The following is an 11,606-nucleotide window of genomic DNA, read 5'->3' on the forward strand; positions in this document are numbered from 1 at the left end:
AAACAAAGCAGTGTATTATGGGTAACAAATGACCAAGCGTCCACTAAATAAATGTAGGACACTTACACGTTCTGTAGTTGGTTTGTCTCAGACCTATGTATATGGCTATACTCCCAGTTTCTTAGTTGATAATGATAGCTTGTTAAAAACGGAAGAGAAAAAACATGGCATAATAAAGTGTAATAAAAATGACTGGCATAAAACAATATTGCACTCAAAACCACTATTTCACATCAGAATTGTGAATAGCTTTCCAGCATGTGATGGCTCAATCCTCCCATCGCTTGGTTCACACGCAATTGGGATCCACTGGGTCTCCATCACCGGATCTCCTTCACCTCTTACTGTCCGCAATGGTCGCCTCCTCTAGGTTGATCTATGGTGGTCCTCCCTTTCACCCTCGGCTCATGCACATCCCTGAAGAAGCATTGTGCAAAACGCATTAGATTGTGCCTCACAGACCACCGTAATTTCAGCAACGCGCAGACTCCACATTCACCTCTCAGCTGCCGGCTTCCACGAGTGTCTGTGCACGGACGCAGACCCGTTCTGGAGGGGACCGCTGCCATACTGCCCTTCCTTGGCTGTGCACGAGCTGAGGGGGAAAGGGAGGACAGCTGGACCACCAAATATCCACCTAGAGGAGACGACCATTGTGGATAGTAAGGCCGCACTTATAGTCCTGGCTACAGCGACGTTGTAGCAGCGTTTTTTGCCTATAGTGTAGGAGGCAAGAGATGGCGACCAGGGAGCGTGGCAGGGGCGTGGCCGTGAGCGGTTCGCCCTCATTGACTGAACCGCTCACGTGCTCGCTCACATGCCCGCTGACGTCACGACGGCAGTCGCCGAAAAATCAATTTTCATTGACTTCCATTGATCGCGGCCAAGCTGTCGCACCGTCGCGGTCGTACCTACTATAGGAGCACGCGATGGCTTAAGTTAACTTGTTTTGATGCAACATAGCCGGAGCACACCATGGTTAAGTTAACTTGTTTTGATGCGACATCGCCGTAAGCGCGGCCTAAGAGGTGAAAGAGATCCGGTGGGTTATGATTGAGCCGTCCCATGCTGGAAAGCTATTCACAATGCTGATGTGAAAGAGTGGTTTTGAGTGCAATATTGTTTTATGCCAAAACATTTTTATTACACTTTATTATGCCATGTTTTTTCTCTTCTGTTTTTATCAAGATATCATTCTCAACTAACAAACTGGGAGTATAGACATATACATAGATCTGAGACAAACCAACTACAGAACGTGTAAGTGACCTACATTTATTTAGTGGACGCTTGGTCATTTGTTACCCATAATACACTGCTGTGTTTTCTGTTTTTTTCCATGTCTGAACTTATCATCTGAGTCTACGCGCCGGGGGACATCCTCTATTTCTGCAACTAGTCTAAAACAGTGAAGTAATGAAAACATTATTGGGATTGTCTTAAATATCGATACAGGTACAAAGAGAAACAGATATACACACCAAGATTGGAGTAAAGTAAAAGCAAGTATACCAGTGTGAGCATTTGTGTGTGCAAATTATCAACACACAACAGAACACTCCAACATATTGGTTCAGACCTGATCTGTGTAATAGAAGCTACATCTTTATTATACAAATGAACACAGTGCTAAGGTCCCAGTCTGTGTGGGCCTTCATCGGGAATCACTTTGCTCCTATTACACTGATGTGATCTGAACCCATTCATATATATATATATATATATTAATAAGAGGAGGCAGGGAGCAGACTAGGTGGGCCAGGCGGTCCCTGTCTACCATCCATACTGATGTTTCTGTGTCACTCAGGAGAGTTTGGGGAGGTGTGCCATGGCCGGCTGTGCCTTCCGGGAAAACGAGAGATATCTGTGTGTATCCGCACATTACGCTCAGGGAGTGGAGACAGGGAGAGGGGAGAGTTCCTGAGTGAGGCAAGCATCATGGGACAATTTGATCACCCTAACGTGGTGCGCCTGGAAGGAGCCGTGACCCGAAGCCGGCCAATCATGATCCTCACAGAACACATGGAGAACGGAGCCCTCGATGCCTACCTAAGGGTGCGTGCTGGCACAGCTGGGTGCAAGGTGTAGGTGCGACTGTCTGTGTGCCCAAATTTTTTTTCTGTACTATTTGTGTGTGTTTCCTGGTGTCACAACAGCAGTTTGAAAGACATCTGATCGTCTGAAGGCAATGTGTATTCACTTGCATGCACAATTAAGGATTTCTTTTAAAGGTGTATCCTGGTGCAGAATGTGTCTTTCTGAATTGCACCTCTCAGTAAATATATGCCTGAGCTTCTCTTATTTTGTCTTCAAGCTACAGTATATGAGGCCAATCTTTTAGTCCTACAGATTGTCTAGATCAGGCCTGCACAACTACAGTCCTCGAGGGCCGCAAACAGGCCAGGTTTTCAGTATATCCCTATTTCAGCACAGCTGGCTCAATTAGTGGCTCAGTATGACTGAGCCACTAATTGAGCCAGCTGTGCTGAAGTAGAGATATCCTGAAAACCTGGCCTGTTTGCGGCCCTCAAGGACTAGAGTTGTGCAGTCCTGGTCTAGATGCTCTTTTGGATCGTGTCTCTGTCTGACTGTCTCATTTTGTCTCTCAGCAGTGTGAGGGCGGTCTCTCTGCCCTGCAGATGGTCTCAATGCTGCGTGGAGTAGCATCGGGAATGCGTTATCTCTCAGAAAGGAGTTATATTCACCGCTGTCTTACAGCATGCAGTGTCCTGGTGAATGGACAACTGGTGTGCAAAGTGTCTGGGCTGCGTGGACCGGGAGAGGTGTAGACCCTTTTATACCAACATCTGTACATCCCATCTTATAATAACATAACAGTTTAAAACAAAACTACTATTCTTATAAAAACTTAATAGTCCCTCTGTATATTATATATAAAGATGTGCATATAAAAAACCCTTTTCACAATCACTGGTCAGGGTCATATCTGTAGCACTGATTGGTTAATATCGCAGCCCTGATTAATAACTTATCAACACCTCCCTATAACAGAGCAAACCCTTACATCACCACCACACTCATTTATAAACTCAAATAGAACATAACACTGGTACACCGACCCCCTTCTTATCGGCATCTCTCTCTCAGGGGGGAAGGCAGTCTTTGCGTTGGATGGCCCCTGAAGCTCATCAGCATCGCAAGTTCTCCAGTGCTAGTGACGTGTGGAGTTATGGGATTGTCATGTGGGAAGTGACATCATATGGGGAGCGGCCCTACTGGGACATGAGCAATCAGGAGGTGAGATAAATATATATTAGAATCTGTTTGTTATATATTATCCACTCCTGAACCAAGAGAATTATGGAGTCCCCCTATCTGGTAACATGAAAAACAGCAAGACTGCACACAGAGGTCCAGGGAATATAGCACAGTCTCCCACATTGCTGATGGATATAGCCAAGTATAGAATGATCTTATCTCCCAGGCCTTAGGAGCAGCAGAACTTTATATAATGGAGAATAATATACAAATATGCAGCCACAACCCCTGCCCCAATAACACTGATTACCATTACTGGTCCTACTGGAGAAGAACTGAGATCCTTCCCCTCCACCCATCCTCCTCATTGATAACATCAAGCCCATATTGATGCCATAGAGCAGGGGTGACCAACTCTAGTCTGCAAGGGTCACCAACAGGCCAGGTATTAAGGATATCACTGCTTCAGCACAGGTGGCTCAATCAGTGAGCCACCTGTGCTGAAGCAGGGATATCCCTAATACCTGACCTGTTGTTGGCCCTTGTGGACTGGAGTTGGCCACGCCTGCCAAGGACAATAGCAAAGTGCACCTTGTTAATAGGAAATGGGAATTAGCATTACTCCTTGTAATTGCCCCACCATGAGTATAAAAACTCTTTATGTCCCATGGAGAAATATGGATCTCCATTTGTTGAGGTACCAAAACTATGGGCTAGTGAGTAAGATCCAGTTCTTCTTTTCCCTTTGATGATAAGGGAGACCAGTAGAGCTACCCTTGCAGGTCACTAAAATAACATTTGCACTCTACAGTAAGACACCAAAAACTGCTGAACGCCACATGTAGATCACAGAGAGAACAGCAGGGCTCCATTATTGAGCTAGTCAAGTGTCTGTCATTTTGTTCACCTCTATATTTTTAAGTCACTAATTTCTTTCCCAGGTATTTGAAGCTCTTGAGCAAGAGTACCGGCTCCCCCCTCCTCCAGACTGCCCAAGCGCTCTGCATCTGCTAATGTTAGACTGTTGGCAACGAGATCGCTCCCAGAGGCTACGTTTTGAGCAGATTGTCAGCTCTTTAGACCGCATGATCAGGAATCCGAGCTGCTTGAAAACAGTGGGAGTTTCCAGCAGCAGGTGAGAGCTCACTGCCAGAACTCTCAATGGAGATTCCATCCTTACTAACCTCCTGCCAGCTCAGCATATGTGAATGGGCTGGGTGCATTATGAGAGAACTGGGCGTACTGGGATTGCAAATGTTTCTGCAAAACATGAACAAAAATGGCAGATTCACAAGATTTGTGAACAAAACATATTGCTGATAGTTAAACGTTCACAACCCTCCCTGGAGCTGTGCTGCACTCACAAAGCTCATAAACAAACTATAATCAAGTGATTGTAATAGTATGTCAGGTAACGCAATGGGATGATCCACTAGTGCTATAATTATAGACTGGAATATTGGGAAAAGTTGGAGTGAAAAAATGGCACACCATTGCTTTAAAGAAAAAAGTTATCAATATTTTCCTCCTTGGTGCTCACCCTCTGTTGATCCACATGGACACGAGAAAGTATTGGTAATAGAGGAAGCACACAGGAGACGTTGGTAGAGTTAAATAAACTTCTGCTGCATTAAGGCATCATAGCAGGTATATACGATATAGTAATGTTTCAGAACTATCCAGTCCTTTCTTCAGACCATACACATCATGTCTTCATGAAAGGACTGGATAGTCCTGAAACATTACTATATGTATATACCTGCTCTGATGCCTTAATACAGCAGAAGTTTAGTTAACTCAACCAAAGTCTCCTGTGTGCTTCCTCTATTACCAATACTTTCTCATAGTCTGGAATATTGGAATGTAAAGACATGTTGGTAATTTAATTCAGACACCAACATTTGTGCCAAATTACTTAGTGATTGAGATTGGGGAGCTTGGTGGCTTTTCCTGTATGCTGTAAAGTTGCAGAATGGTCGATATTGTCCCTATTCAGGAATGTGAGCAGAAGGGCTGGAAATGGAATGGTTAGAAAACTCCAGAACAGGACCAGGGCAGAGGTATAATGGAATGTTGCTAAGATGGTGACACAGCCCAGTTTGACATCTGCTCTCTCTCTCTCTCTTCTCCCTCAGACCCTCACAACCGCTTCTCAGTAACTGCCCCCCAGATTTACCCTCTCTCTCCTCCCCCCATGACTGGCTAGAAGCCATTAAGATGGAGAGGTACAAAGAGAACTTTGACAAAGCTGGATACACAAGCCTGGAAGTTATCTCAAGCCTGACGGCAGAGTGAGCAAGATGTGTCTATCTGTGTGCATCTACTGCTCTCTGTTTATCTATTGCTGCATAAACATGATCACAAAAACCATACTAATTGGGTAGTTAAATAGTGAATGTGGTAATCAGATTGTGGGTGCAAACTGTGAACTGACTAGTGAATCAGAAAAGGGGGGGAAGGGAAACACAAATTGATTGTGCCCCTAAAAGAATTCCCTAAACTGCACACCACAGGTATAAAATTTTACTTTTAATAAATTGACTTAAAACATATATTACCAAAGATAGGTGTAACGTGAGTTAAAAATAAATTAAATTGAATATTAAATATATATCTCATGCATCTATGTCATCTAGTGTGTATAATGGTAATAACCCAGTTAATCAACTATTAATGGTGGGATTGAAGGCATAGGATGCAATAGGTCAGGGTATTTGCACCTCTGTATCAGCTGTTAGATCAGATGGTAACTATATGATAGTCAGCGAGACCAATAAGGTAATAGAAAGAAATATAGTGATATCCAGACCTCCTAAAATGAACATATAATTAAATGATTCCGTAATTGGATCTGTCACTTGAGGTGCATAACCTGTGAATACAGGAACTAGCACTCACAGCCCCAGTGTTGATGAGTGCACAGCATATACATACACATGGGGTAGGAGGAATGGCCACAGTGCTCGCTGACTGCACAAACTAGACTGAATTCGCCAAGTTCTGTGATCTAAACATACTGAGACAGCAACCTAACAAAACTACATTAAAAACAGCTCCAAGTAGGAGACTGACAACATTGCACGTCCAACGCGCGTTTCCCTCCAGCAAAGGAGCTTCTTCAGGGAAAATTTTACTGGGGGGGAGAGGACTGGACCCTTATATACCCTGTCAGTACCATAATGACACGGTTGATTACCGTCAGCTGTTGCGCATGCGCACTGAGCTCAAACCCACAGAAATTAAATAAAGTATCAAAATCATCCTAATAGTGGGTATTAGAAAGCTCTATGATCATAATACCTCGAATGTACCACTCTTATTGTCCTCCCGATCGTTGCACGAGCATCTACCAACTGAAATGTCCCATGAGAGGCGGCAATACTGACCAATCCCTGCTTCGTATTGAAGCAGAATGGATTTACAAGTTGAAAACTAGGAGTCCAAACGGACTCAATGAAGGGTTCACCTTTACACCTTTTATTTAAATCCGGTTCTATGGTTGAACAATTATATCTTCTTATATACTGTATATTGTTCTCCCTGTGTATATCACCATTCATGCCTCTCCTTATGACCAGTCTGGTCATTATCTATGTCGGCTGTGTAAGTGGCCAGCCCTGGTATTGGTTGAAATTACTCTATGACTATTATTATTATTTCTTCAAATTAGTGACTATAATACCATAGTTGTAAACCCTAGTTTTGGGTTTATCATGTGTGTAATTCATGTGCTGATTCATTTATAATTTTGTAAATACCAGATACAAACTTTATGCATGTATAATTATATATTTACTTTATTGAATTAGAATGTTTGGTCCATTTCTGCATTTTTCAATGACACATTGCCCAGTAACACATACCTGCTGGGGACTTCTACTACTCAGTATGTGTAATAGACATGAACTGTCACACTATGTCAGGACTAATACCCTTGTTGCCCTGTTCTTGGTTCATACCGTTAAATTCCTGTTACTACATGTATCTGGATGTCATTCAATGACCATACGTAAGGTTGCTGTTCAATGCCAGTCCATTTCTGTGCATTGCAATACCTTGCGATCAGCTTACACGTGCGCATCATAATTACTTCAGAACAAGACATTTTCTCTAAGTTTTCGCGCATGCGCGATATACGGCAATGTCCCATTGAGCTCGATATAGCTGTCTTGGTTCAGGTAACCAAAAACGTCAACCCTTAATTATACATGCATAAAGTTTGTATCTGGTATTTACAAAATTATAAATGAATCAGCACATGAATTACACACATGATAAACCCAAAACTAGGGTTTACAACTATGGTATTATAGTCACTAATTTGAAGAAATAATAATAATAGTCATAGAGTAATTTCAACCAATACCAGGGCTGGCCACTAACACAGCCAACATAGATAATGACCAGACTGGTCATAAGGAGAGGCATGAATGGTGATATACACAGGGAGAACAATATATATAAGAAGATATAATTGTTCAACCATAGAACCGGATTTAAATAAAAGGTGTAAAGGTGAACCCTTCATTGAGTCCGTTTGGACTCCTAGTTTTCAACTTGTAAATCCATTCTGCTTCGATACGAAGCAGGGATTGGTCAGTATTGCCGCCTCTCATGGGACATTTCAGTTGGTAGATGCTCGGGCAACGATCGGGAGGACAATAAGAGTGGTACATTCGAGGTATTATGATCATAGAGCTTTCTAATACCCACTATTAGGATGATTTTGATACTTTATTTAATTTCTGTGGGTTTGAGCTCAGTGCGCATGCGCAACAGCTGACGGTAATCAACCGTGTCATTAAGGTACTGACAGGGTATATAAGGGTCCAGTCCTCTCCCCCCCAGTAAAATTTGTCCCTGAAGAAGCTCCTTTGCTGGAGGGAAACGCGCGTTGGACGTGCAATGTTGTCAGTCTCCTACTTGGAGCTGTTTTTAATGTAGTTTTGTTAGGTTGCTGTCTCAGTATGTTTAGATCACAGAACTTGGCGAATTCAGTCTAGTTTGTGCAGTCAGCGAGCACTGTGGCCATTCCTCCTACCCCATGTGTATGTATATGGTGTGCACTCATCAACACTGGGACTGTGAGTGCTAGTTCCTGTATTCACAGGTTATGCACCTCAAGTGACAGATCCATTTACGGAATCATTTAATTATATGTTCATTTTAGGAGGTCTGGATATCACTATATTTCTTTCTATTACCTTATTGGTCTCGCTGACTATCATATAGTTACCATCTGATCTAACAGCTGATACAGAGGGGCAAATAGCCTGACCTATTGCATCCTATGCCTTCAATCCCACCATTAATAGTTGATTAACTGGGTTATTACCATTATACACACTAGATGACATAGATGCACGAGATATATATTTAATATTCGATTTAATTTATTTTTAACTCACGTTACACCTATCTTTGGTAATATATGTTTTAAGTCAATTTATTAAAAGTTACATTTTACACCTGTGGTGTGCAGTTTAGTGAATTCTTTTAGGGGCACAATCAATTTGTGTGTCCCTTCCCCCCCTTTTCTGATAAACATGGAACTGTCAGACATTTCTATCTGTCTGGGTCCACTTCTGTTCAATCAGCTATTTCCATGTTAACAATGCCAATGTGTCTTTCTTTCACACACTGTTCAACGGTCTTTCTTCCTTTTCATCCCCCTGTGTCTCACACTCCCCAACAGTATTTCACTATGGAGGTATTTCTATATTGCACAAAGTGGCCGCACATTATAGAATTACCCTCTATATGTCTCTGACAGTCTCTGTCCCTTTAGCTCTCCATCTCAGACTATCACAGTCTCTCTCCCTCTCTCTCTCCGTCTCAGACTATCACAGTCTCTCTCCCTCTCAGACTATCACAGTCTCTCTCCCTCTCAGACTATCACAGTCTCTCTCCCTCTATCTCTCTCCATCTCAGACTATCACTATTTTCTAATGGCTTTTCTCTTTCTCCCCTTTTAGAGACATTCACCTGGTCGGTGTCACACTTTCTGGGCATCAGAAGAAGATCCTGAGCAGCATCCAGCTCCTGAAAGCACACCTGCAACCACTAGAGACTGTGGAGGTGTGAGGCTGCTCCTGAGAGCACACCTGCAACCACTGGCGCCTATGGACATGTGAGGCAGCTCCCGAAAGCACACCTGCAACCACTGGTGCCCGTGGAGGTGTGAGGCAGCTCCTGAGAGCACACCTGCAACAACTGGTGCCCGTGGACGTGTGAGGCAGCTCCTGAGAGCACACGTGCAACCACTGATACCCGTGGAGGTTTGAGGCTGCTCCTGAGAGCACACCTGCAACCACTGGCGCCTATGGACATGTGAGGAAGCTCCTGAGAGCACACCTGCAACCACTGGAATCCATGGAGATGTGAGGCACCTCCTAAGAGCATACCTGCAACCACTGGCTCCTGTGGAGGTGTGAGGCAGAGCACACCTACAACCACTGGCGCCCACTGGCAACCACATACACACTGACTGACGCAAACAAATAGACTGGAAAAAACACACTGATGCACTGACACACACAGAGAGACATACTGCAGGGGTCTATTCTTGTAGCTCCGATTTGTGTCAATCCATGTCAAAAGAACCTTTTCTAATCGGATTTGCAGGTTTTGGTATTTGTTATCCCTTTTCGCATGTTCAAACCACGCAGGAAATGATTTTTTAGAAGCGGTTTCATTCTGGCAGTGCAAATCAAATCGGAATGACCAAACTCGCATTGTCTGCAAACTAGCTGAATTCTAGTAGCTCCAAAAACTGCAAAAGGCTAAACTGCTTCTCACCACCTCAAGGAGGCGAGATGGGAATTGCAAGTTCCCTCCAGAGCCTGAAATGGGACTTTTACTTGGTGGTGGACGAGGACGACTGCCAATTTAGTCCCAAGTTGTGTATATATGTCCGCTCAAACCTCCCTCCAATTAAATTTGTGAGACATGCCTGTGTTGAAAAAGGAGCACACCTGATTTACCCTGCGAGATATGCTAATGGCTGTATATTTAAAGGAGTCACACCACTTATTTGAAGGGAGTACTGTTGTCAGATCCAACAGGATCAGAACCCAGGCCACAACAACTGCTATTCAGGGCAGCAGCTCTAGCATTGAACTAAGCCAGATGCTGGGAAACGTCACTGACCCATATCTCCCAGGTATCTCAGGTGTGCTCTTTTTTATGCACCGGAAACATTGCAGCCAGGAAGTGGAAGTGGTCTGCTTTTAAAGAAAGCCAGGGGAGGGGGCTACAGGTGTGAGTAGTAGAGCTCAAAAGTATGCTGTGACAAGAGCATTTTCAGCATCAGGTTTAGTTCAATGTTATGGCTGCTGACCTGAATGGCAGAGGTTGTGTGTTTTTATCCTTTTGGGTTTGAAACCTATACCCTGTACAAATATTTTAGGAGGTGTGACTCATTTAAATATACTTTGCATAACCATTAGCATATTTTCCCACGGTACCTCAGGTGCGCTCCTTTTCAGCACAGTCTTCTCTCCCTAATTATTTGGAAGGAGGTTTGAAGGGACATGTATACAGCTGCTAAAATGGAGCTTCTCCCTCCTTCCCATCTGAGGCTCTGGAGGGAGCAAGCACCACCTTCAGGCCATTCCACTTCAAAAGCAAGTACAACCCGGGCGGCCTGCATGTTAAACCGTGCGGTTTGGAACTTGTTATAGATGCGGTTTAAACAATACTCTATGCAAGAGAGAATGAGAATATGTGTTTTTCACACATACTGTATTATTCATCGACTTCTGAACCGTGCGGTTTGACAATGACAACGCGAATAGGCCCCATAAAGTGATACTCTCTGGTGACTGATGTATGCAGATGGACAGACACACACACGCACAGACACACTGACACATACTGTGGTGGACCACAGGTTCACTTGCTGGTAGAAGCACCGTTTTGGTTACCCTGCCGTTTTGTATTGACCCAATAAATTACTACAAATAAGAGATTGGCCTGATGTCCCTCTGGAAATCTCTATTGATCTCAGGATATGAGTGTGAGATTGTTGTCCATTCGGCAGTCAGATATAACTGTGTATTGAGTGGTACGTGAGAGTGAAAACCACTTTCTACTGAAAGCAATTGGAGCACTAATCCGTTGGAGTTGTACAAATCTGAAAACACTCAGCAAACTATTCCAAACCATTCCTAACATTTGTATATGTTATTTTTTATTTAATAACGCTGACAGTAGACAGTCATGTACACACACATTTGACAAGCATAATGAATTCCTGTCCCGGTGAGCTTGCAATCTAATAGATGCCAAAGAGTTTCAAGGAACCTTCTCAAGGTCACAAGGAGCTGACCGGATCTGAATGGATCTGAACCAGTTACACATTCCAATGACAGAGCTTCTACCATCAG

General features: G+C 43.5%; 1 protein-coding gene across 3 annotated transcripts in view; it reads left to right on the forward strand.

The window, feature by feature from the left end:
* Window positions 1–11,186, forward strand: part of LOC142501640 (ephrin type-B receptor 5-like) — a 32,218-nt gene extending 21,032 nt beyond the window's left edge. For all 3 annotated transcript variants that reach the window (XM_075611784.1, XM_075611783.1, XM_075611785.1), the window contains 6 exons: window positions 1,808–2,055; window positions 2,610–2,783; window positions 3,109–3,258; window positions 4,161–4,354; window positions 5,355–5,510; window positions 9,195–11,186. In XM_075611784.1, the coding sequence (XP_075467899.1) occupies window positions 1,808–2,055; window positions 2,610–2,783; window positions 3,109–3,258; window positions 4,161–4,354; window positions 5,355–5,510; window positions 9,195–9,303 (1,031 nt within the window). In that variant the 3' untranslated portion in view covers window positions 9,304–11,186. The remainder of the gene's footprint in view (window positions 1–1,807; window positions 2,056–2,609; window positions 2,784–3,108; window positions 3,259–4,160; window positions 4,355–5,354; window positions 5,511–9,194) is intronic.
* The last annotated feature ends 420 nt before the right edge of the window (window positions 11,187–11,606 follow it).

The sequence above is a fragment of the Ascaphus truei genome, chromosome 8 (assembly GCF_040206685.1).
Source record: "Ascaphus truei isolate aAscTru1 chromosome 8, aAscTru1.hap1, whole genome shotgun sequence".
Taxonomy (NCBI): domain Eukaryota; kingdom Metazoa; phylum Chordata; class Amphibia; order Anura; family Ascaphidae; genus Ascaphus; species Ascaphus truei.